General features: G+C 35.3%; 3 protein-coding genes across 3 annotated transcripts in view; 1 reads left to right on the top strand and 2 right to left on the bottom strand.

Moving 5' to 3' along the window:
• Elk (Eag-like K[+] channel) overlaps positions 1–874 on the bottom strand; it is a 29,139-nt gene extending 28,265 nt beyond the window's left edge. Inside the window, exon 1 of the mRNA XM_018537287.1 lies at positions 799–874. Within this exon, the coding sequence (XP_018392789.1) occupies positions 799–874 (76 nt within the window). The remainder of the gene's footprint in view (positions 1–798) is intronic.
• A 13,286-nt stretch (positions 875–14,160) lies between these two features.
• On the bottom strand, positions 14,161–17,983 carry Nop17l (PIH1 domain-containing protein Nop17-like). Its single transcript, XM_018536981.1, has 4 exons — positions 17,456–17,983; positions 15,633–16,835; positions 15,097–15,548; positions 14,161–14,566 (listed from the first exon to the last, which is right to left on the bottom strand). Exons 1-4 carry the CDS (start codon positions 17,978–17,980, stop codon positions 14,170–14,172), a joined length of 2,577 nt encoding a protein of 858 aa, XP_018392483.1. The 5' UTR covers positions 17,981–17,983; the 3' UTR covers positions 14,161–14,169.
• A 2,420-nt stretch (positions 17,984–20,403) lies between these two features.
• LOC108771934 (uronyl 2-sulfotransferase) lies at positions 20,404–23,428 on the top strand. The gene is made up of 6 exons (XM_018537359.1): positions 20,404–20,583; positions 21,818–22,018; positions 22,184–22,344; positions 22,445–22,513; positions 22,944–23,104; positions 23,222–23,428. The coding sequence occupies exons 1-6, from the start codon at positions 20,404–20,406 to the stop codon at positions 23,368–23,370; spliced, it is 921 nt and encodes a 306-aa protein (XP_018392861.1). The 3' UTR covers positions 23,371–23,428.
• The last annotated feature ends 556 nt before the right edge of the window (positions 23,429–23,984 follow it).

Below are 23,984 nucleotides of genomic sequence, written 5' to 3'. Positions count from 1 at the left end.
CGCAGTTAATGCCAATGCACGCATTGAGGCATTAGGGAAAGCCGCGTGATACAGGAACATTAGCATTATAGGCCCGGTCGGGACTAACAATAAACGATAAACCTCGATGGATGAAACACGAAATTGAATGGATTTAAAGCGTGATGTTTATACAAAACAGATAGACAGAGAGAAGAGGGAGGAAGGGAAATGGGGGGAGAGAAAGAGAGAACTGCATTAATAATTTTGTATCATTTTTCATATGCGTTTATGTCTTGTTCCTAACTGGACGTTCCAATTCGAATACGTTTTCGTAAAACTGACAACTGGTTTTAAGTCTAAACCAGTATGAAGGACCGTCTCGCTTTTTTCGTATCCCTAGCAACATGCAGGGTGAACTTAGGGGAGCGCAACCCTCGTGTACAGGGATCAAAGTTAATCGAAAGAAGCGACATTGGCGTCCCCATAGTACTCTAGTCCATCGTTTTTAATCTTTTAAAAGAATTTTTGCTGATAAAATTTTCTTATGATTTAAGAGGGTTGATTCTTCTTCGATTCAAAGAATTTTAGTCTCAAACAAGGCTTAGTTCCACGACGAAGTTGGGTCGTTATAGGCTGCAGCGTAGATCGTTTAATATTTACAATGATAACGAAATTTATAAAAGAATAAGAGTAGAGGAAAGAACCAATTAACATAGATCTCCTTGTTATGTCAAAATCTTTCCAAAATAGGATCCGCCCACAAGCGGCGTTGATAATATTGTAACTGTTATATCGAAGATACAAGTGTATATACAGAGTAGTAGACAAAAGACTTACGGGTTCCATCGAAGCGAGTCGCAATAGTATCCAAGAAAGTATTTTGTGGAGCAAGGAGGCCCTTCCTGACCGGCATTGGGGCCGCTCCACCGCGCTGTTAAGCGCACGAACCTGAGCAGATATGTAAATATCGTAATTAAATTATTTGCATGTATATGACACATATATTATCTATAAAATATAAATCAATACATACTATTAAATTCATAATATTAAATTCAATTCAATTTGAATTATTTTTTAATCATTTCTCTATAGGTCGTCAATGTTCCTATTCAATATCATTAATTATAATAAAATAATAGAGTTAAACAATTTAACTTTAACTAAGAAAATGCATTAAATTTAACCCAAATTTAATATATTTATTTATTTATTAAGTGCATTAATATAAACGTTGTTTACATTGATACTAACCACAGAAATGAATTAATTTATATTTTGACACACATGGAAGCTACAAATAACGAAATATTATTTAATTCAGGGGATTTGGTTATTTCGGTTACCATTGCTCCTCTATCAATGTATAAAGAGCGAAAAGTATTTCATATTACAGTAGAAAATATTTCATGTAGGTATATAACAAAATTCCCTCGTAAATGTTGAATTTCATTGTCATGTATTTCATATAAGTAAGTACTGAAATATACGATTTATTGGAGAATACTGTAAGTAAGTAAACATCAATTCGACTCTCTCTATTATCAGACAAAGTGCTATTGTAACGCGCGTTGCCCGGGTTCCGAGCTGATACAATAAATATTTTCTGGAACTAATCCAATCACCTCGATTTTCCCATAGCCGAGAAATCATTGACCGTTCGTGAATAACCGGGTTATATTATTGCGTCTTGCATATCTCTCGGAAATATACATCTATTATGCAAATTTATTATGCTCGTTATCATTACCTCCGTACAATCGTTTATTTAGTTAATTAATCGCAACTTCAGTCGAGATAGAAAAACAATTCACACGTTTATATTTCCCTCGTAGAAAAATACTGCTACTGCGTAGCAGTATTTTCAGGCACTGCTGTGCAGCTATTGCACTTACTACGCCATGGCAGTATAGTGCAATAGTGCGCAATAGTAGTGCAGTAACGGAATAGTAGTGCGCAGTAATATTGTAATTCGGAGCAGTGCAGTAGTACAGAGTAGTGTCTTAAAATACTACTGCACACAAGTAATGCTCAGTAGTACTTTCTACAAGGGTTATAAATTGATATTATCAAGAATAAATCGCAAAATTGCTTGCAATAAATATTATAATATATGTTATACAAAATGTAATAATTACATAGTGGTGGAATAGTGAGGATGTCCGGAAGACACGGATTCGAATTCCAGCTGACATAGTATTTTCCGCAATAAATTATTTGCAGACTTCAGATTCTCATTAACGTCAAATTACCAATGTTCTTATAAAGGTGCTTATTAGCATCGAAAATTACTAAACTGCTTGACAATTTAATAAGTGATATCACTATTCTGGTACTGATTATAATTGCGCTACAAGACTGAACAGATTTCGGCACGATTTTTTCATATTTAATTAGATTTAATAATTATATGTTTTATACAGGGAATGGAAAATTACTTTTTAAAAGTAACAAATTACAGGTTACTCGTTACCGAGTAAGAAAAGAAACGAGTTACCGTTACTAGTTATCCCTTTTTAAAAGTAACTCATTACAGTTACCGTTACTCGAAAGATAACTTTTCGTTATTCTCTTCCGTTACTTTTTAAAACTCAGTAAAAATGTACTTTTGCAGTATTTTTTGTTTAAACATTAATAAAAGCAATATATATGTATATAGCATGTATAACACTGACACTACGTATAGTTTTTTTTGTTTTTTTTTAACACAATTTCGTAAATTCTAAAACCTGTAAAATATACAGCAAACTGAGATATACATATATGTCCGATGTATCACATAGAAGATAGAAGTGCAAAATAATGGTATATATTTTCTCAGCTGTCAAAGATCACTTCAGGATCGCTACAGCAATTGACAGCTAAAATATTTTAGGAATTTTTTTAAACTTTGTAGAAAATTAGAAGATTATATAGGATTGTATAGGACTATCTGAATCACGATATAAGTTAGAAATTAAAAGGAAAATTAAGAAATACACATAATTTCTCCTATTATAATACAGTTATATTTTTACTTAATCTATACTTTTAACTGTAAATCAAATATTTTTATAGAAAGAAAATTATAACGCTATAATTAAAATATATAACAGAAGTTTTGCAAAAATGGGTGTTTTCCAATTAAATGTACACAGAAATGTACAGAGAAAAGCTTTGTACACAGCTCAGTTAGAACAAAATGTGTACGATGTTTAAATTAAGTTAAACTAAATGTACGCCTGTATGAAATAAAAACATTCAATGTCCTACAACCACATTTATAGCTGTCGTAATTAATAACATGTAATTGTTATATAACGGAATAACATGTCCAATCGTATGCAAAGTAAGATAAAAGTAACTGTAAATTTCGTTACCGTTATCCAAAAAATATAACTACGTTACCGTTACAGTTACCAAAAAAAGATGCGTGCAGTTACCAGTAAAGTTATCAAAAAAATAACTTGTAATTGTAACTTCGTTACAAGTAACGAGTTACTTCCATTCCCTGGTTTTATATATACTATATACATATTTACCTTCTAGACAATGTTACATGTATATCATTCATGACGATGTACCGTAATTTTTTATCTCGAGGATAGTACAATAAATGTCAGCGTTATATTATAAAAAAATCTACCAGAACATTTTATTTCGGTTATTTTTCCAGTTTGATATATTTACATTATATAACACAATACGTATTCAATAAAAAACGTTACAATTTCTATGTTTCGAATACAATTATTTACAAATAACGGTGAAGCACTTATATTATTTACCGATAACGAAAATTCTATGTAATCTCCCTCTATGTACGTACATCTAATATAAATTATTCTAGCTTCGTGCGCTGCATGTACGCGCTCTTTAATGCTTTCAAAACGAGATCCATATAGCTTAACAATTTTTCGCTTTTAACGTAAAAACATGATACAGACTTTTTCTCTTTAGTAATATGAATTTAAAAAATGCTTATATATTCCTAAAAATTTCTATTCTTTCAAAGGAGCAAGCTTATTATAATAAATCTCTTTTGGATATAAACAAAAGATATGAGTGTATATAACGTTACAAATATATATGCATCGCGTGAACGTTGCAAGGAAAAATCTAATGAAATATGCATAAGCATAAATCTGTAGAAATACAAATTCAATAACCAAATCGGCCCAGTCAATCTGTCCTTAAAACATTTTTCATGTTACATATGATAAAAAACGATAAAGTAATATTTTGCTCGAATATAATGTTTGGTTTGTATATTGTATATTAGAATGACCATGTTAATTAGTTATATGCTGAGTCAGCCAAAATAGATCGAGGCACCAGCTGTGAGAAATCACGCTGGATATCTAAATTTGTACAACATTTTGCACATGATAGATCGCTTGAAATAGGCGGTATTAATTATTTATGTATTAAACAAGCTGCTCATGAAGGTATAAATTAGCTGTGGACACGAGAAAAATTTTTTATCTAATACTATAAAAAGTTTTAACGATTTTAAAATAATAACATTTTCGAACGCGGTAATGCTCAAAAGAATTGTGTTACTTCGTAATGGTAATCGAAAAAGGAAGTTAATTCGTTTAAAATTACTTATAATGAAGTAATACCGTTCTATTTTATGCCGAAATAAAATGGTAGGATGAGAGTCATTTATTTGAGGAAAACGTCTACGTCGAGGTAAGCGTTCTCCTTCACCAACAGGTTGTTTCATCGAATTGCGAGAAATTAAAAATTAGAAACCTTTCAAAAGATGTACGATATTTTTCACGCTACTAATTAAACCTCATATATTTTACACGAAATATAACTGCGATATAATTGAAATATTAATCGTGACATTATTAATATCTCATAATGAATAATTATCGAATAAAGAATCTCTTCGTCATATAGAAGCTCTCGAAATACGCCGAATGACATACATTTTTTTTTATCCCATCATTATTCTTTAGAACGTGCATAATTACAGGAAGTTTGACAGGCTTCCGTTCCCGATAGTACCGACCTTGTCGAGAAAGCGATTGTCCGCTCACTGTCCGAGCATCTTCGAACCACCACCACCGTCTATATCCACTGCACCGATCCCTTCTTCGTTCACCCCCTTCGCTCCGTGATTAAGGGACGTTCGCGCTTCGTCCGTTAGTTCGATGCATTCGAGATGCGACACTCGGATCGACAGCCAGCGATTACCAGCAGGCTCGGGGTGCGCACCGGGCGGCCGCGCGAATCGTTCGCTGGCGATCGCGTAACTGACCGAGAGCCGAGGGGAGAGATTCCGTCTATCCTGATGGCCCGGGCTCCTGGCTGACTTGCGCCCCTCGCACCGAAGCGCAACATGTGGTAAACCGTGGGAAGGTAACAGACACACACGTCCTAGGCGTAGGTGAAGGCACGAGCGTGTACCTCCCGATAAGTACGTACCCCTCCCCGCGACGTCCCGCGCTACTCTGCGCCACCCTGCGACACCCCGCGTTACCCCGCGTTGCCCGCGACATCCCTCGCACCGCCAACGACCGCTGTGGGGTTGTGTCCGCGCGCGCACACACACACACACACACACACACACGCACACACACCGTTTATTTCCGTGTGCGCGCGCGCGCAGGTGTACCTTAAAAATCTCGTACGGTTTTTAGCCGAGCTATTCGAGTTCGACGTTCGAGTTTTTTTTTTTTTTTTTCTTCGACACTTAGGTGGTTTTTTTTAAATTCCTCGAGCATACTTTACACCGATAGGTCGACGGCCCGTGTGGATCGAACGACACGTTGCAGCTTCATCTCACAATACGGGAGATTTCTGATAATCTCTTCGCACAGAACTGCGTTATTACTTAAATTGTTATATAATATAAAGAAGCAAAAAAAGGGAAGTACATCATTCAATTTGCATATGATCGATATAATTATATATGATCAAAATGGATGGCCAGTTACTTTTTTGGAAAAAGTCGGATCGAATGAAGATCGACGGTGGGGTAGGACTTATATCGTCGAGTTAAAAGAGAATCCCATCATACGTGACACTGACGGATCACTGTAGGGTCTTCCTTCTCTTAACGCAAATGTGGCATATCCGTTATTTCGTTCACGTCGAGACGGCGCCTATCCGGCCAAACATTTTCGCTTGTCAAAGAATGCGTCCTGAGTCGAACATATTTTCGTTCGCTTCATTCCGCACGGCGTTTTACGACACGGCGTTACGGCTTTGACGCACGGCTTCAAGCTTACCTTATCTTTTCAAGGTCGGAACGTTGGAGAGAACGTGCGAGAACGTGTTCCTTTGTAGCTGGGGAAATCCGGGATTTTCCAATTTTACAACCTTTTCTAACGCGTCGTGAAATCTGAATTTTAACTCACCACATGTATTTATGTAGGACAAACTGCTATATGCATACATGGAAATGATTTTTAAAGTATCTGAAAATTTAGAATAGGTACAGAAAATAATTTTACTCGAACTTCGAATAGAAAAAAATTCTAAAGAACACTTAAACGTTGACGGCATTGCTGGAAAAACATTTAACGTTCTATATAGCAATCAGCTTGAGTGTCCTACATAATTATTTTAATGGCCCAAATGAAATGATTTTCAGATCTGTGTCTAAACAAATGTTTCAAATATTTCAGCAAAACCGTACCTTCGGTGTAGGTGTATGTGACAAAAGTAATTTGAAACGTGAAAAAATATTTCGCAGTGGTTGAAGATCGACACTTTTTTGTTGATAGAAAACCATTCGTGCACCGTGCCGCGTCGTGCCGCATCGAGGTCTATATTGAATAAAACGTTGCTGCAGGTCAGTTTGATGGTATTGTATAACGCGCTCATACCGAAGAGGGTCGATGACTGTATTCGCGTGCTAGTCCTTCATGAACAGGCCGCGCAATCCGCAAGCGCTCCCGATATAGATCTTCGTCGCAAAAAAGTTCACGGAGGCGGGCTCGGTTTTAACCAGCCACTAAGTTATTTTAAATCTTAATATATAGAACTCGAACGTTGATAACATCGGAAATTGGTTGCTGCGTCGAGAAACTGACGTGAAGCCATATTATATCGTATTACATCGAGTTACGCTCGAAGCTATATCTTTTTCACAAGTTAAACGGTAAAGTTTTCCTTGTTATAGATACGTGTGGGCTCCTGCTGAATAAAACTCGATATACATCCGTCTTACGGTCTCTCGGTCTGCGGTATCTGTTGCCGGAAACGAAAGCGGGACGTTCAAGTTAATCAAGCGAACGATGGCAATCGGTGGCGAGTGTCGTTACCCCTAGAAGTGAATGTTTACCCATCAGGTCGTCGCCTCGTATGTCGTACCTACTCGAAGAGTGATGCATCGTCGTCACGTCGTATAATACGTCGAATTGAAGAGAGAGAGAGAGAGAGAATTTTGAAGAAACGGTTGAGCTACACAACCGCGGTCTAAGAATACCACCCTCGACTACTTCGCGATTATAAAGCTGCGACCTAATTTTAAAAGCTGCGTTTCCGAAGCGGCCGTGTCGCGCCGAGGCGATACCGGCGCACGGTTAAGCCCGTGCGCGTCTCCTGGTATATACTTTGCGGAGGGATTAACGCTGGGAAGCGATAAGGTAAACGCCTGTAGTAATTCCGCTCCGTCTACCTCGCGCTTGTCATTCTGATGCTTTTTATAGGCTCTCGCGCCGCAACGCCTCTTCGAAATTAAAAGCTCCCCGCGACGTAATAAAATAAAATATTGATTCAAAATGCGTCGTTTTATAATCTCCCTCGATCATGCGTCATCTTTTCCGTGTTACGTCGGCTAAAAAAATATTTGTCGCAGCAAAATTTCTATATAGCGTCTCACATCCCATCTATTATTTCTGACTATCTATCGAGAACCGGGATCTCTCAGACGTAAAATGATAATACATTTTCAACATACACCCCGCATTAGCAGCAACGTCACAAAGAATTGAACGGAAAAATTCTCCAAACAATAGGAGAGTCAGCAACCGTCAGTGTTAGTGGGTTATCCGCACACAGCCCGGGCTGCGCGTAGTTACGAAGCAGAGGGTCCATTTAATCGATACTCTCAGTACTTCGAATGTCTCCGCGGACAGATACGAAGGCGAGAACGAGAAAGACTGGGATGAGAAACGGGATGAAAAACGAGGGATGGCGGTGCTTGCTGCTCTATTTAATAGCCGAATGGATGAAAAGTCATTGGCACAAACGACTCTGCGACGTTAACGAGTTTCATCTTTTACGATTTGTTCGTAGTTTTAATTGTGCCCGCTGTCTTTATGCTATCGCTCACCCGCGCCTCTCTCGCAACAATAAATCTTTTGTAGTACATCTTTCGCTGTACTGCACGATTTAATCGGCAGCTATATTTATGGACCAACGATTTTATCCATTCATTTCACGGTACAATATGATACAATATAGTATCGCAATACGCGATACGATATAATTCGCCACTCTGAATTAATTATTATTAACGAAATATTTGTAAGAAAAAGAAACAATATTAATATCGTGTTTTTTTGTAAATATTTTACAATTATTTACATATTTGCAACCCAGACAACACACAAAGTCCAAGATTATGGGATATAAAATATCTAATTTTAGACTTCTAACATTCTTAAGAAACGTTTGACTTTAGACTTTGTGTTGTCTGAGAATCATTTTACAATACGATACGATACAATTTATTTCGCTACTTTATCTTGATTTGTAATTATTATCCCTCTGTCTGCAATATGAATCTTTTTAGCAGAAACGAGAAACATTCTCAAGTTTCTTCGAAATAAAGGAGAGCGGAGTCTGGTTACTTATTGCCAAGTTATACAAATTTCCTTATTATCAAGTTATACACTTTTAAACAAATTTTATGTTTTCCTCACTTCTGCTTAAAAATTTCAATTTTTATTAAACAAAGGTTTTACTTACACTTAAGTTAAAAGATTCAGATTATAGATGCGAAAGAGTGTTCGAAAGATTTGCAAGAAAAAGGCAGTATTAATCGCTCATGACTTTTGTAAACATTATTAAGATATTTTCAGCTAAAAACTGCGATGTCTTCATGAAATAAACTCTTTCAAAGATAAAATTCTGCTACGGTAGGGCATGTGTGTCGTAAATTTCGAACTGCCAAGGCGATAATATGAACACATACACGCCGGAACCTCATACATTATTCAAGGAAAAACAGAAAAGAGAAGACGCGATATAAACGGACGTGTGAAATCTCGGAAAATAGAGTTGTGTTCGAAATAATCACATTATAATTGTTTATGAAATCTCATCGGAAAATCGGTGCAGCTTCTTACTAAAAAGCAGACTCTTCTATTCGCGTATACAATAGCGTGCGATCGTAAGGTAACGAATCACATTCCCAGATTGTATTTAGATTCCATTGAAATTAGCGGTTTCAGCGAAATTAGATTAGCGGCTTCGGCGAATTAAGCGAGAAATACCGTAACAGCTCTTGCGTCATCCGGATGATGAGTTACAAGATTAGTCGTTAATTATAGTTGAACTAACGTAATCTTGATTTTGCGAGATTAGGGTTTTATCAAGATCTTTGGAAAAGATATTTGCTCCGATAAATGCGCATAAATTAAGGCACTGTAATGACTCTGTGTGTATCATATATCATATAATGATTACTTCTCACTTTATAGAAAAAATATTACATTTGGGATAACAAATTGTACAGTTGAAAATTTTGTTTACTTAATTTAAACAACTTGGTCAGTTAAATTAAGGCCGATTAAGATCATAAACTATTGACCAATCACAGTCGAATATTAGAAAAATCTATGATTGATCAATTTCGTACGGTTTACCTGTCAAATCAGCCTAAGGGCTTGAGCGCAAAGATAGCCATAACTTAGTTGTGAAACGTGAATCGTAGTCATAGGTCAACACACAATGTTTGACGTAACTATGTATATACCGTATCGGTATGTTACACCAAAATATTGTATGTTGATCTACGAATCACGTTTCACGACTCAGTTACGATTGTCTTCATGCTGAGATCCTTACGGTTATCTTTGTGATGATCTTAAGCTATTATCTAAGTTTAAGTTTTAAGTCGTAAGAAATTGATTGATCATAGTCGATTCTTCTCGCATTCGACTGTGATTGGTCAATTTATTACGATTTAAGACTTGAAAAGCTTATAAGTTTTCTACGATAAATCATTAATTAATTAAGCTTTTAAGTCTTAAGCCGTAAGAGATTGATCAATCGGAATTGAATGTGAGAAGAATAATCGACTATAATTAATCAATTGTGACTTAAAACTTAAAGCTTACTCTCTAAATCTTTTGGAGTAAAATCTTACTGTAAAAAACTGAGTCAATTTTGAAAAAAGAGTAAATATTTTTACTCTTTGAAAAAAGAGTGGCAGATTTTCATTTTTTTTTAGAAATGAGATTATATATTCGTTTGGAGTGAATCCAAAAAAGTAAAATCTTTCTTTAAAAAAGGAGTGAAAATCTACCGCTCTTGTTCAAGGGAAAAAGTTTTTTTTTTCTTTTTTCAAGTCAAGCTCAATTTTTACTTCCAAAGATTTAGAGAATAAGTAATGGCTTATCGTAGAAAGTCCATTAGGTAATGGTTTACTATAGAATGTCTATTAACGACAGTATCGATGTTACATTCGATGTCGTTGCTCAAGTTTTACATGATACTCTCTAAAACTTTTAAAGTGAATGTCACTCTGAAAAAAGAATTTCGTTTTTACTGATTGAAAATTGATTTACTCTGTTTTTTTAAGAGCGGCACAATTTTCATTCTTTAGAGTGATTCCATTTCAAAAAATTTTGAGAGTAAAAAAAAACTGCGCAACAATATAACGATACTGACATTGTCGTTAAGAATTGCAGAATAGCAGCTTTAAGAGCTAATTGATAATCGAAGTTCGCAATGGTTTGCAACTGCAGGGAAACTTGGGATAGAATACATAACGACAAAGAGCCAAGATTCATCTCCTTCAAAGAGATGAAACTTCCGACTCCATTTTATCACTATCGTAGTTCTCCCTGGTTGAGGTAGCACAGTTGGAGATAACGCGTAACGATCGCTCACCATCGGTCTTTATCTACGTTGGCGCGGGCCATCGATATCCCGTGTGTGCCCAATCTCGAAACCGTGTTACGCGGTCCGACGAGCTGCCGCGTCCTTAATATCACCACCCCCATTCCACCTGCGTTCGCCAGGCGGCGAATGGTGCCAGGTGCAACGACTGGCCGACAGCAGAGCGACATTAAACGCCGTCGGCTGCCGCATTGCCGATGTCGTGCCGGCCGTAACCGCGGCACGCGGGGTACGTGCCTTTTCTCCCTCGTTCTCGGCCTCATCGGCTCCCTTCCTCCCTCTTCCGTGCACCCTCGACGGTGCAGGCCACCGACTTTCTGAACCTTAAGGGGTGGACGGCTTATCGACCTGATACCAGTCAGGCCTACCACCCTTAATCCCGTGTACTTCAATCACCTGTTCCAACAAGTTTTCGGAAATTGGACTTCGCTATTTCTTCGTTATCCTCCTTTGTGTTGAATAACATCCCACTGATTGTTCGGCTGGGAGATCACGGCTTTTGAGATGGATACATAGCTATATAAACATTATCTTGACGAGATCCCCAAAATAAGCAATTTTCGAAGCATTAGATTAGGAGATTTTATCAAGATATTATTTGGATTTCTTATATTCCTTATATAAGAAGAGAAAAATATCAGTTTTTTGTGACCAAATCCGAGAGAGCTTACCAAGTCTCGTTTCAATTATCTAAAATATATTGAAAGGATGTTTGATTCGAAGTTTTATTATGAGTTTATTGTAATTAAGAATATGGCAAACAAGTATCTAAAGATCAAGTCAGAAGATACGCCTTGTTGAAGCTTCATCATATCGCGTAACAAAATCTCTATTCCTCAAGATTGTCTTTCTCGTCGCACCATTTCCCGCTATCACCGTAGCAAGGTACAACCCAATTGAAACGAACCGCCGCAGTGATGACGGCAACGACGACGACAACGACAATAAACTGATAGGATCGCGATCATACGAAATTGGAGCGTCGCATTCGCGTGGCTTGCCGTGTCGAGACCCCTTTCCTGATGGTACATCAATAGGAATAATACGGAGAAGTACGCGATGCGGCGAAAGATACGTGCAGGTAGACCGGGGGAGTTTAACGACCCTACAACCCCCGCAAGTAGCGGGATCGATGGTCTCGCAACTCCGGGGGCGAACTCTCATCCGTGGCTCGGAGCGCGCGGCCCGGTTGTTTCCACCGTGGGCTGTGTCCTACTTTCCAATCATCACGTTTCGCCATCGCGCCGTTGTTGCTCTGTGGTCCTGCTTTTCACGTCGTGTCACGGCATTGCGCGACCTGACACCCCGAGACGGGTGTCTCGACGTTTCACGGATATGCGCCATGATACATGATCGACATAGTTCTACGCATTTGTTAGATCGTTACGAGTGAAAAATCCGATCCGCTTCAGATACCAGTATTAGTGCTCTTTAAATTTTTTGAAGTAGAATTTCACTCTTAAGAGAGAAAATTGAGCCAGTCTTGAAAAAGAGTGGCTCAATTTTTATCTTTACGAGTCAAATTTCACTCTTCAGAGTAAGATTCACTTTTAAAAGTTTTAAAGAGTATTTAAAAGCAAAAATCTTGAACAGTTTTTAATTTAAAAGCACACAATGATGTTAATGTAAAATCAATTCATCGTCGTGTATATATATATATATATCTCACTGTTTAAAACTTGTAGAATTAATTTCACTCCGAAGAGTCTCACTCTTAAAGTTTCAACATCAAGGCAAAAATTGACCTTTTTCAAAAATAGGTCAATTTTAGCTTTTTATAGTGATATTTCACTCCAAAACATTTAGAGAGCAACTAAAAGATATTTGTTAAATAAAATTTTCATATATAGGAATAATTTTTTCATATTCGAGTACTTCCTTAAATATCGTAATCAATTATAACTAATTTAATAAATCGAAAAATTATCGCACACTTATAAAACATTTTGTGTTTATTTCAATTTTGCGTTATATCATTACAGGAATATGCTGTTGTGTAAATGCTGTAAATGTATCAATTTATGCGGATGCTTATTGGTAAAAATTCTTAAATGGTATATAACTTAGGAATGAAACGTGCTACAAGAGCACAGATATGTAAACATTTTTTCATCGACCAGATCAAAATAAACCTTATATATATTTAATTGGAAAATATTAATATATACAATATATAAAATCGTTAATATTTTAATTTCGTGTTTTATTCAACAAAAAATTTTTTTTAAATAGACAACTTTTTGTATTTTATAATATGACTTTAATAACATTAGGCATCGAAAACCCTGTACCACATAATTGCAATTTTCGAAACAAAATTATATTAATTTTTATCTCCATACACATCATGATTTTTTGACAAGCGCTCATTGTAATACGATCTGCATATATGTGCAAACTGTTGGCATAAGCGTCGTATATGTATATTACAAAGTTTAAACATATTTTGCATAAATTCATGTAATACGATATTCATTAAAATTGTATGTATTTCTATCAAAGTATCCATGATTTATCATTTGATAACTCTTGATTTAATCAAGCATTATCTGCGAGTAAAAATTACGTATATTATGCGGCAGTAATATTTAATAACGTGCATAAAAAAGGAACGTGTACTTTTTCTTGGCCAATTCATTAAATCCATTCAATGACGTGATCAGATTTCTGTACAAGATTCCAATTAAAAGTATCTAACTGTATACGATTGCCATTATCTAAATATCTAAATATAATCATTTTCCGAGTTGGCGTAATTTTCTCATTAAGTAAAGCTCTATTTCTCTTTATAGATTCAGGATATTAGAAACTAATTTTAAGCTTCGGTTATCGCTAATTTGAGTCAAGTATTTAAATGGATTAATGATTTTGATTCGCCATAGTGTTTCTCTGGTTACTACTTCTATGCTAATAATGTACTAAAAAATTATTTCCACTTAACAGTATCTGTGACACTATTTAATAGTATCTTTGATACTCTAAACTCTAAAATAGTTTGTAATGTTATATACGTAAATTTGCAATATCAGTATTGAGTTTTACCGATTACCAAATTACTGAATTGCTAAAAAAGATCGCGATAACATTCTCTATCACATCTATCACATATTATGCATAATTAAATCGTAGTTCACGTCTTTACATGTCGAGATCAAATATCAGATCATTTTTAAATTCCAATTGAACTTCATCTTTTGCCGTTTTAATCGAAGTATCGGCTTGAACATCTTCGGTGAGTTTTTCCTCAAAGCTAGAATTACGCTTATGTAAAGAATGTTTATCGTCAGCATTCGATTTCACGATTTCAATATTGGCGGTTTTTTGTTGTTGCGAATCTCGTTTATCTCGTGCAAGTATGGGTTTTACGTTCTCGGAAGTTTCCTCATTCGGAGGCCGCTTATAATCTACTTTATATTTGTCACGCTCTTCGGTTTCAGAATTCTCACTTTCGCTTAGTCGGCGATCATGCGCGCGTTTCTTATTGCGCAGTTTACGTTGGTTCTTCTTTCGCTGCCCAAGAATACTCGAATTAGATCTAAAAAAAAAAAAGAAAATGATAAATTATGCGAATGGATTTATTAATATATTACTTGTCAAAGAAAAAAATGTGAAATTATAAGACAAAACTATATTTATATTCTTTTTTTCTTTTAGAATTTCACCATTTCCAATTAGTTCGATCGGTCGATTAATACCTATTTCTACTAATTCAGTTTTAATCTAAGTCTAAGAGGCTACGCAGAATAAAAGGAACAGAGAATAAGGATTTCAATTTATGAAATCATGTACTGTGGAATACACAGTTTCTGATAAGTTGAAAATCTCTGTTATTGGTTTCCTGTTCCTTTTATTCTATATAGCCCCTAACTCTTTATCTTTTCCTAGTTTTAAGAATCAGAGCAAGATCAAAAGATAAAAATTGACTCGAGATTAAAGTTAGTTTCAATTACGACTGGTCCATTTTACTTCATGACAAATGTGATTGATCATTTCAATGGAATAATCAGCCAATTAATAGCAGACGGTGAAACTTTTAAAAAGATAATTGATCTCTTGTTATAGTACCTAAATAACTGCCGTGAAACAACATCATTAAATCGTACAGTCTTTTTCAAACTGGAACAATCTGATTCAGAATTAATATCATGTATGGAATCGTAATGATCATCATACTGATAATCTGTACATGATGCAGGTAGACTGTTTTCGTCGGCACTGGATTCGGACATGGAACGTGAAAAATCGCGAGCGCGACGTGACTTTAATATTCCTTTCGAATGTCTCACACTGCCATTGCTGCTATTGCTTGCCAATTCATCTCCGCTGCTTTCTGAAACTGATCTAACTTTCTCAATGTGCTTTTTCTCTTGTCGCCATTTCATAACTCTTGCATTTTCCTCATGCTCTTCTTCGTCATCAGAATCCTGCTGATTTGGACTAATATTTATAACAATACCATCGTCTTGCGATTGTACGGATATTTGCCTTTCTACCTGAGGCTCAGCTTCTGGAGAGGACTGTAAAAATATTACTTGTTATAGATAATGTATAACATTCTTTTACATTTTAAAGTGTATGTAATACATTTATAATATTTTTACCATTAATTCTTTAAATTTGCTCGTAAATGACCCTACTGTAGGAAGATCTTTCCCTTCCATAAATTCTGTATCTATTCCAACAAAATATTGTGTTACATTCTCAATATCCTTCATTGTGATGTTAAAAATAACGTTATTGTCCCATGGTTCAATTGTAAGAGTTTCTGGTTCAATACAGCCATTTCCTATCTTAAGACACAATGAATAATGTTGTGGAAAAAATCCAGCACCCATAGATGTTAGCAAGATATGTATGCCTACATTATTATCTAAAATTTTATGCAGAATTGCATCTGGATTCACGTTTTTTACATTAATAATAACGGCTAATTGATTATTATAAATATTACAAGTATAAGCAGGAAGATTGTACTTAATATTAGGATTCATAAATATATCAATGATTTCTGTCTTAGTACTAGTCCGTAAAGCAGTATCTTCACACTTATCTATTACTTCACTTTTTTTATCCAATTCTATATTTTCGTACTCATTTTCGTACTCTTTCACTAATTCTATTTTTTTACTAGATACAATTTTTTCGTGGACATTATCCTTGGATATTAACGTAGCACTGTTTTGATCACTGTCAACTCCACTATCTGCTTTATCGGTGTCACTTACTGGTACCAATGACCGAATTACTGGTAAAGTTACAACTAATTTTTTGTACCTTGGATCAAATTTAGCTTTTCCATTCTCTCCGTCTACAGGATATGGTAATGGAAGATCCAGTAAATATTTTGCAGGTTTTTCGCTTTTCAAGGTAAGAGATTGTTCATATACATCAAGTGTTGTGTCTTTGCCGCTTTTCAACAAGGGCAAATATATAGTAATCACCAATTTTTTGGGGATTGCGGCAAACATCTTCGCGTCTCGGCTTAAAACAAAATCTTCCATTTCGACAGCGGACTGATGTTTCATAGAAAATTTAGGCGTAACATAGTTTTCATCTGCAGGCTTCTGTTGCTTGTCCTTGTAATAAGTGGTGGTTGGCGAGGCACGTTTCGGCTTTTCTTCCGTCTGCTTTAATTGACTCTCGCAACTTTCGTCGTAACTGGACATTATCTTCTGATAGATTTCTGGTTCCATATCCAATGATTTTGTAGGTGGTGTTTCTGAAGGTTTTCTGATCACTGTAGGATGAGCCATTCCTTTGAAGTTAATCTTAGGAAATTTCAAATTTTTCCTGTCCAACTTCACCTAGCAAGAAGAGAATACATATTAGAAACAAATATTACAAAACTAAAATTAAATATATTTTAGCTGATTTTTTTATACAGGTCATATGTCCTCTCTACGTTAAAAATAAAACCAAGAAAACAACATGATGCAGACAGTTTAACTAATGTTCATTTCTATCAACGTAGATTAACTTTAATCTCAGTTTGATTTACTTTTTATCATTTTCTAGTTTTAAAAATTAGAAAAAGATAAGAGTAAGCTGAATGGAGATCAAAGTTTATTTTGATGTAAATGGACATTAAAAGAACAGATCTATTACAACGCAAGCTGTAATAAATGCATTCAATCACTAGCACTACACTGGATCAGTACAATAAAGGTAGATATATATAAAGAATCTAAATATAGTGGCATAATAATATAACCGAGACACTACTGTGTCTCCAGATCAATTTTGACAATAAAATAATACATGAACATTCTGTTATACGATATGACAATATCATTGTTGCATATTTAATCATTTCAAAATTTATACGCTTTTACACTTAACTCTCCTAATTTCATATATAACAACTTTTAGTATGCACTAATCTGACGTAACACTGATGACGGATTTCGGTATTAGATATATGAACCTTAAAATTATTTTCTACGCCATCCATAGCAGTGTTATTGACAATCTCGCGAAACCGCGCATTCTTGGATGCCAAGTAGATGGTGTCTGGATGGAAGACCACGTCATACACCACGCATCGCACATTCTTCTTGTCAAGGTCATAGCGAGGTGGTATCAGCGTATACGGAATAGACCACTGTAGGCCACGGTGGCCCTGTTCGTAGGAAGGTTGACTAGTGGGACGCGCGACAACGTCGTTCTTACTGATGTTCAAAAAGCACTTCCTGTCGCCGTTCACGCTGGTCTTAATGACGTAACCGGGCTCGGGGTTAACGAACGTCACGTCTACGCCCCGCTCCTTCTCGAGCTGAGTGATCTCTTTCTCGTACAGTTTCCTGTTTTCTGGGTCGGCCACGTCCTCCGCGTACTCGATCAACAACTTGCGGAACTCCTCCTTTTTTAGACAGTCAGTTATGTTCTTCAATTCCTCTTGCGACACATTGAGATCCTCCCAATCTTTCCTGCGGTGCTCGTATACGTCCATCTTACGTCGTACGTGTTTACAAATAGACTCGTCGGTAGAAGGATCGCGAAGAGAGTATAACACGTGGATAGCGGCGCCACCGCACCGGCCGGTCTCTGCACCGACTTGCCCGATACGCCCGTTCGATCACTTTCAAACGAGCAACGTGCAGCTATCCATGGATGGTGGAAGAAACTCGTGCCACCATGATGCTTCCACCATGGTTCTATCGAGGAATTACTCTGTCTCGCTTCTAAACAAATTTGTCGAAAACAAATTTTGCAAGGCATCTGCTATTGATAAATTTCGGCAGAATGCAAAACTGCGGAAATATAAATCTCTTAATGGCACATTGGATTGACAGATTGACAGAAATTGAACCAGAATCCTCAAAAATTTTCTCAATTTTCGATCGATGACATTCCACCATTACCGTTAAATGAAAGATACCTTTATTACGAAATGATGAAAAAGATATCTTTCATTTAAAGGTATAATGATGCGGAATGTCATCGATCGGAAATTGAGGAAATTTCCAATGTTATTTAAGGATGGAAGGAATAACCGTACATCAATTTTCTGTAAGCGGCCATGCTGAGAAAAATAGGTCGGGTGCTTCACCGACCCGGTGCCAGGGGACTTGGACCGAGGTCGCGTCCAATATTACAAAGCAACCTTGCCGCAGAGCCACACAGCCCAACCCTATAGAAATTAGTCTTACATACCCGATATTTCCTTTAAAAACTTTTCTTTTAGTATGTTTTCAAGGTTTCTTTAAAAAAATCAGATGCAAAAGTCCAAAAAATACGAATACTTTTGAGATATAGGTAAATGAAAGTGATTGTCGCCAGAAGATGATCGCCATTGGATGTGATTTTGCCACGATTTCAGATAAATAATAATAAGTTAAAACGTTTCAATTTTTTGATGCCATTTTGCTTATGAGATCCCTTCTATACACTGAAATGGAAAAAAAAACATCAAAATAAGAACAATATGGCGAGCGAAAATTACAATAATGTACCTAATTTTCAAAAAATTCATGTTATTTGCTATTAAAACGGATATAAAAAATGAACTTTCGGGTACAAAATAAGTAGGTTCAGTCTACAGAAAAAGTATTTTTTTTTTTTTAAAGAAGTCGATATTTATAACCATTCTTGAGCTATTGTAGCAAAATCAGTGAAAAATGCTGTTTCCAGAAAAACGCGAAAAATTGAAAAAAAGTTTTTTACGAAGCTTAGTTGCTCGTGATATAAAATGATATCTCCAGGTCAGCTCCCACTGTAGCAGCATCACCGCAAAACATTGATTTTTTTAAACAGTATATAGAAATACGAGGGAATCCAACGCAAAAGTGACTTGCACGGATATGGACCGTACACGTTCTTTTTTTGGATTTCCTGAACTTAATTTTGCGATTTAAAAAAAACAAAAATGAAAATATTCTTACAGATTCACACTATCGAAATGTGAAAAACAAAAAATCGAATTTTTTTCGAAATTTCAAAATCCGGTTCCTTTAAATCTTTTCAAAATTCTAACAAAAAACTCCATTTTCAAATTTTAAAGCGAATTTTTTTCAACCTTTAAAATAAATTTTATATTCTTCAAAGTAAAATTCATTTAAAAAATTTTACAGAGTAATAAAATTAATGATCGATAAAATTAATCGAGATCACCCCTAAGACAACTTCGATTAAATTCCAATTAATTTAATTGGCAATTAAAATTTATCAATCAATACTACTTGTGCTATTCCATTAATATAAATAATTAGTTCTTTGCAGTTTAATACGTAAAAGGAAATAATATAAAGTAATAGAATTCAAAATTTTGTTGTAAACAATTTTGTCGATTGAATTAATATCGAATTTAATTGAACACGTGCGCAATGGTACACATATTACAACTGTCATACACGAATTAATGTAAAAATGTGTTTTTAATATAAACATACGAACAAAATTAAATCGCGAAAAATTATCAGTACCTTTTATTGTGCTCTCTCTGTGTTAAATAAAATATTTATTTTATAATTCAAAATATTTTTATATTTATATAGATTAAATCAGTGTACAACGGCTTTGTTAAATATGCACCAGTGCGCACTCGTGCATATAGAACTAAACTCGCTCTAAGTTCCGGGTTCGGTTGAAGTTGCCCTTACAGATTAGTCATAGCATGATATGCAAACACGACCGCCCGTTGCAGTATGCATTGGAAAGTGAAATGTTGCGTTTCACCCAATCAACCGATCGGTGGGGGTCGTAGGCTGTGGCGAAGATGTAGGGATCACGCAGTTTACGGTGCCTGACCCACTAACATTCTCCTCAGTTACTCGGCCTCGATAATCCATAGAGTATCTCTCGGTAAGAGAACTTACGAAATTTTACACATAGTAGCGTTACACATATTCGACCATTTAATAATAAAAAAAAAAGATGCGCCGAAATCACGGTCTCCTGTTATCGCTTTCGACGTGTCTGACGATAGTCTTCGTCGTTCTGAACACGTGGTCGTCCACAGAATTACTCGGGTCCGCGATTACCAACGAGAAACGTAGCGTGTTGAAGAACCAGGAAGCGTCACGTGTCGATGATCGATGGATTACTCGGAGCCAGGTGAAGACTAATACCTACAGCATGCCTCTAATACCTAAATAAGACTCAGGAAAAGAGCGTTAATTATATATAATTAAATACATCAATCTATAGCGTCGATTAAAAAATTTTACTTATCCCGTCGTCGTTTTCTATAGAATATCTCCCGCTTGAATCTTGAGAGAGAATCGAGTTTGATATATTCTCCAAGTGTATATCAAATTGAAGCACGTACTGCGGAACGTATCATCGTCTAATTCTGTATATTTAATTAGTAAGCGACAGTTGCAATCTCAGAGTAATGCGTCGAGATGACTGCTTGTGCTTGCGCAATGTAGAATGCATTCCTCGAACGTGAGACATGCACGATGGAGCAAAAGTTTCATGCTATTACAAAATCGTATAGTAATCACGCTGAACATATTTAGCGCAGTTAATTCCGCGCGATTAACACCAGTTTTTTTTCATCTGAAAATAATTTTGACCTAGAAATATATATGTATAGTATATATATAATATAGTTTCCTGAAGTAATTTTCACATTCCAGCAGCGAGAAGAAAATATAAAGTTCACAGTAATTTTCTTTACTGATAGAAAATTTATGTTCTATTTTATTTCTTATTTCTATACTCATTTTTTAAAGAAAATATTGAATAAAAAAGTTTACGCAATAATCTTAAATACTATATAATGAACTGTAAAACAATCAATAATATGTAATTAATAATTACTTTTAATTGAGATGTAAGAAACACTCCAAGTGAGTTTATGCGAAAAAAATTGGTAACTATATTCTTGGGTTGAAAATATGGTAAATATCTATTTTAGGTAACACCTCACCGATTTCAATGTTCTTTAGATATGTTGTAGGGGAGAGTGTCCTGAGTGATTCCCCACAAGAATTAAGTGGAGGACGGCATTAGTTTAGGAGATATGATAACTTCCATAAGGACCACAAGTGAACTGTTGCACGTAAATTTCCATGCAAAGCGAAAGCTATCTCACAACAAATGAGTTTAAATACATATTATAGAACTTTAATTTACTCCTAAACTAATGCCGTCTCCCACTTAATTTTTATAGGGAATCACTCAAGATACTCTCCTCTACAACATATCTAAAGGATATTAAAATTGATGGTCACCTAAAATAGATATTTATCGAAAATATAAGATATTAGTGCATATTCGTTTATTATAGAACGTAACTATAGTGTAACGTAATTATTTATGATTGTTATAACTTGTCAACCAGACGAACCGGTACATTACTCCGTCGCTCGCTGAATTGGGCAAGTTGCCATACAAGCACAAACACATTCTCATGTTGACACGCATACCCGGTGCGGGCGGCGAGTTGATGGTGCTGATCCTGCAGCGGTTACAAGGATACAACGCTTTCAAACACATACGTTTGCCGCCGGGTGATAATGGACTCTTGTCAAGTTCACAGCAGGTTCGGAAAAAAAATTCTCCTTGACTTTTACTACTAAGACTCGATTAGTTGATTCTGCAAATAATTTAATAATTTTTATTTATGATGTACTTCACAAAGAAGAATTTTTTCAGAGATCGTAACTTTATATCGCATAAATCATAAGATATAACTTTGATTTAACAGGAGTTGATGGTAGAAGAGATTACAAGTATCATCAGACAAGAAGCTATTCCTTTAACTTTTGATGGGGATGTAAGATTCTTAAATTTCTCGGAATTTGGACGGCAAGGACCTACTTTTATATCTCTAGTGAGAAATCCCTTGGATCTACGGATTTGGCAAAAGTATGTTTTTCTACATATTATTATGGGATGAAGAAAGGAGAAATGGGGTAGAGGAAAGAAGAAGAAAATATTACAATAATCATATTTAAACATGATTCAGGTATAAAAAAAGAGAGGTACATTATTATGGAGTTATACCTTATTTTTGTGGACAGGATCCGCGTTGTATGTAAGTATATTTTTATTGATCTAATTTTTTACGTCACCTGAACGATCACCTACAGTGATTTTTCCTAATTACAAATTATCATTATTAATTATGTAAATATGTATATTACGTATATTATTTATTTTATAATTTATTAATATCACAATTAAAAAATTGATATATGTATATCACAATAAAAAAATTGATATAGGTTCTCAATCTGTAAAGAAAATTATTGTTTTTACGTTATCGGGATGCAAAAATTATCCCAGGTGATTATTCTCTAATTAATTCAAAAAAATCTTATTGCGTATAATTTCATATAAATATAACACTCTATTGCATATGGAGTAAGCATTTTTGTTACTTTAGTTGGACGCCAAGTAAGAATATTTGTATGAAAAATGGAGTGGCTGCCATTTTTATACTATACATACGTGTTTTCTTTTAGGGAACAAAATAATACATGGGCAATGGAACAAGCTAAAGCAAACGTTATTCGATGGTATCCTGTTGTTGGTATATTAGATTACATGGAGGAATCGCTAAATGCATTTGCAGTTGAATTTCCCTATTTTTTTAAGGGTGCTATCCGTGTCTATGATCATTTTCGTAAGTACTCGTATAAATATTTATCAATCCATATATTTCTTATATTTTAATCTTATCGATTGAGCGCGTTCTGTCATTCTTTATACCCGTTTCTCATACTTTTTTGCTTATATACAGGACCAAAAGAGAAGCATCCGGTAATTTCTTCGGCAACTTCAAGGCTACAAGTCAAAGATACAACCTTGAGAAAAGTGCTTGCACAAGAGGTAGAATTTTATCAATGGTTAAAATCTCGACTTCTCAATAAAACATTCAACAACGGATGAAAATACTATCTGATGAGGATAGATAAATCAACTGCAATTAAATAAATCTTGAATAACAATCGCAATAAATTTTCCGCGTTAAAAGGAAATTAAAATGGAACAAAATATTAAAAAAACCTCTTATGATTTCGTAATTATTAGGTATACCAAAGAAACAAATGTAAACTTTCCGTGCCATCTAGAGGTTGACTCTGTAACCACATAAACCATCCTACGTAGAGGATAAATCGTTGGCGACTGAGTTTTACGTGTGCGATCTTTTATCGATTGTAGCGCATTTTGTCAGAATAATTATTGATGTTACTATAATTAGCGCATTCACAAATGACGAACCCGCTACAATCCTTTTGCGTCAATGTAGTTTAATATTTGTAGAATAAATACAGAAGAGTACAAAGAAATGCTTTACGTACATGTATCGACCCCTTTCTTTTCATTCTCTTTTCCTTTCTGTTTGCACATTTTCACAAAGATAAAAAGTGAAAAGTAATATAGATAGAACACGACCTATATAATTATGTACACGAAAATAAATGTGAAAATGCTACCTCTTTCTTTTGTGTAGACGATATTGTTCTTTATAAAAAAAATTACACGCGTATATCGAATTGTTT

This window comes from Cyphomyrmex costatus, unplaced genomic scaffold (assembly GCF_001594065.2).
Source record: "Cyphomyrmex costatus isolate MS0001 unplaced genomic scaffold, Ccosl1.0 scaffold100, whole genome shotgun sequence".
Taxonomy (NCBI): Eukaryota; Metazoa; Arthropoda; class Insecta; order Hymenoptera; family Formicidae; genus Cyphomyrmex; species Cyphomyrmex costatus.
The sequence above is the reverse complement of the archived record's forward strand: the minus strand, read 5'-3'. Positions and strand labels throughout refer to the sequence as shown.

Excerpts from the sequence above, each read along its gene's own strand:
- Nop17l (XM_018536981.1), bottom strand. The coding sequence starts at position 17,980 with ATGGACGTATACGAGCACCGCAGGAAAGATTGGGAGGATCTCAATGTG. Across the intron at positions 16,836-17,455 it reads GCGTAGAAAATAATTTTAAG|GTGAAGTTGGACAGGAAAAA; the intron begins GTTCATATATCT and ends TCTTCTTGCTAG. Across the intron at positions 14,567-15,096 it reads GTTTCACGGCAGTTATTTAG|ATCTAATTCGAGTATTCTTG; the intron begins GTACTATAACAA and ends TTTTTTTTTTAG.
- LOC108771934 (XM_018537359.1), top strand. The coding sequence starts at position 20,404 with ATGCGCCGAAATCACGGTCTCCTGTTATCGCTTTCGACGTGTCTGACG. Across the intron at positions 22,345-22,444 it reads GATCTACGGATTTGGCAAAA|GTATAAAAAAAGAGAGGTAC; the intron begins GTATGTTTTTCT and ends AACATGATTCAG. Across the intron at positions 23,105-23,221 it reads CCGTGTCTATGATCATTTTC|GACCAAAAGAGAAGCATCCG; the intron begins GTAAGTACTCGT and ends GCTTATATACAG.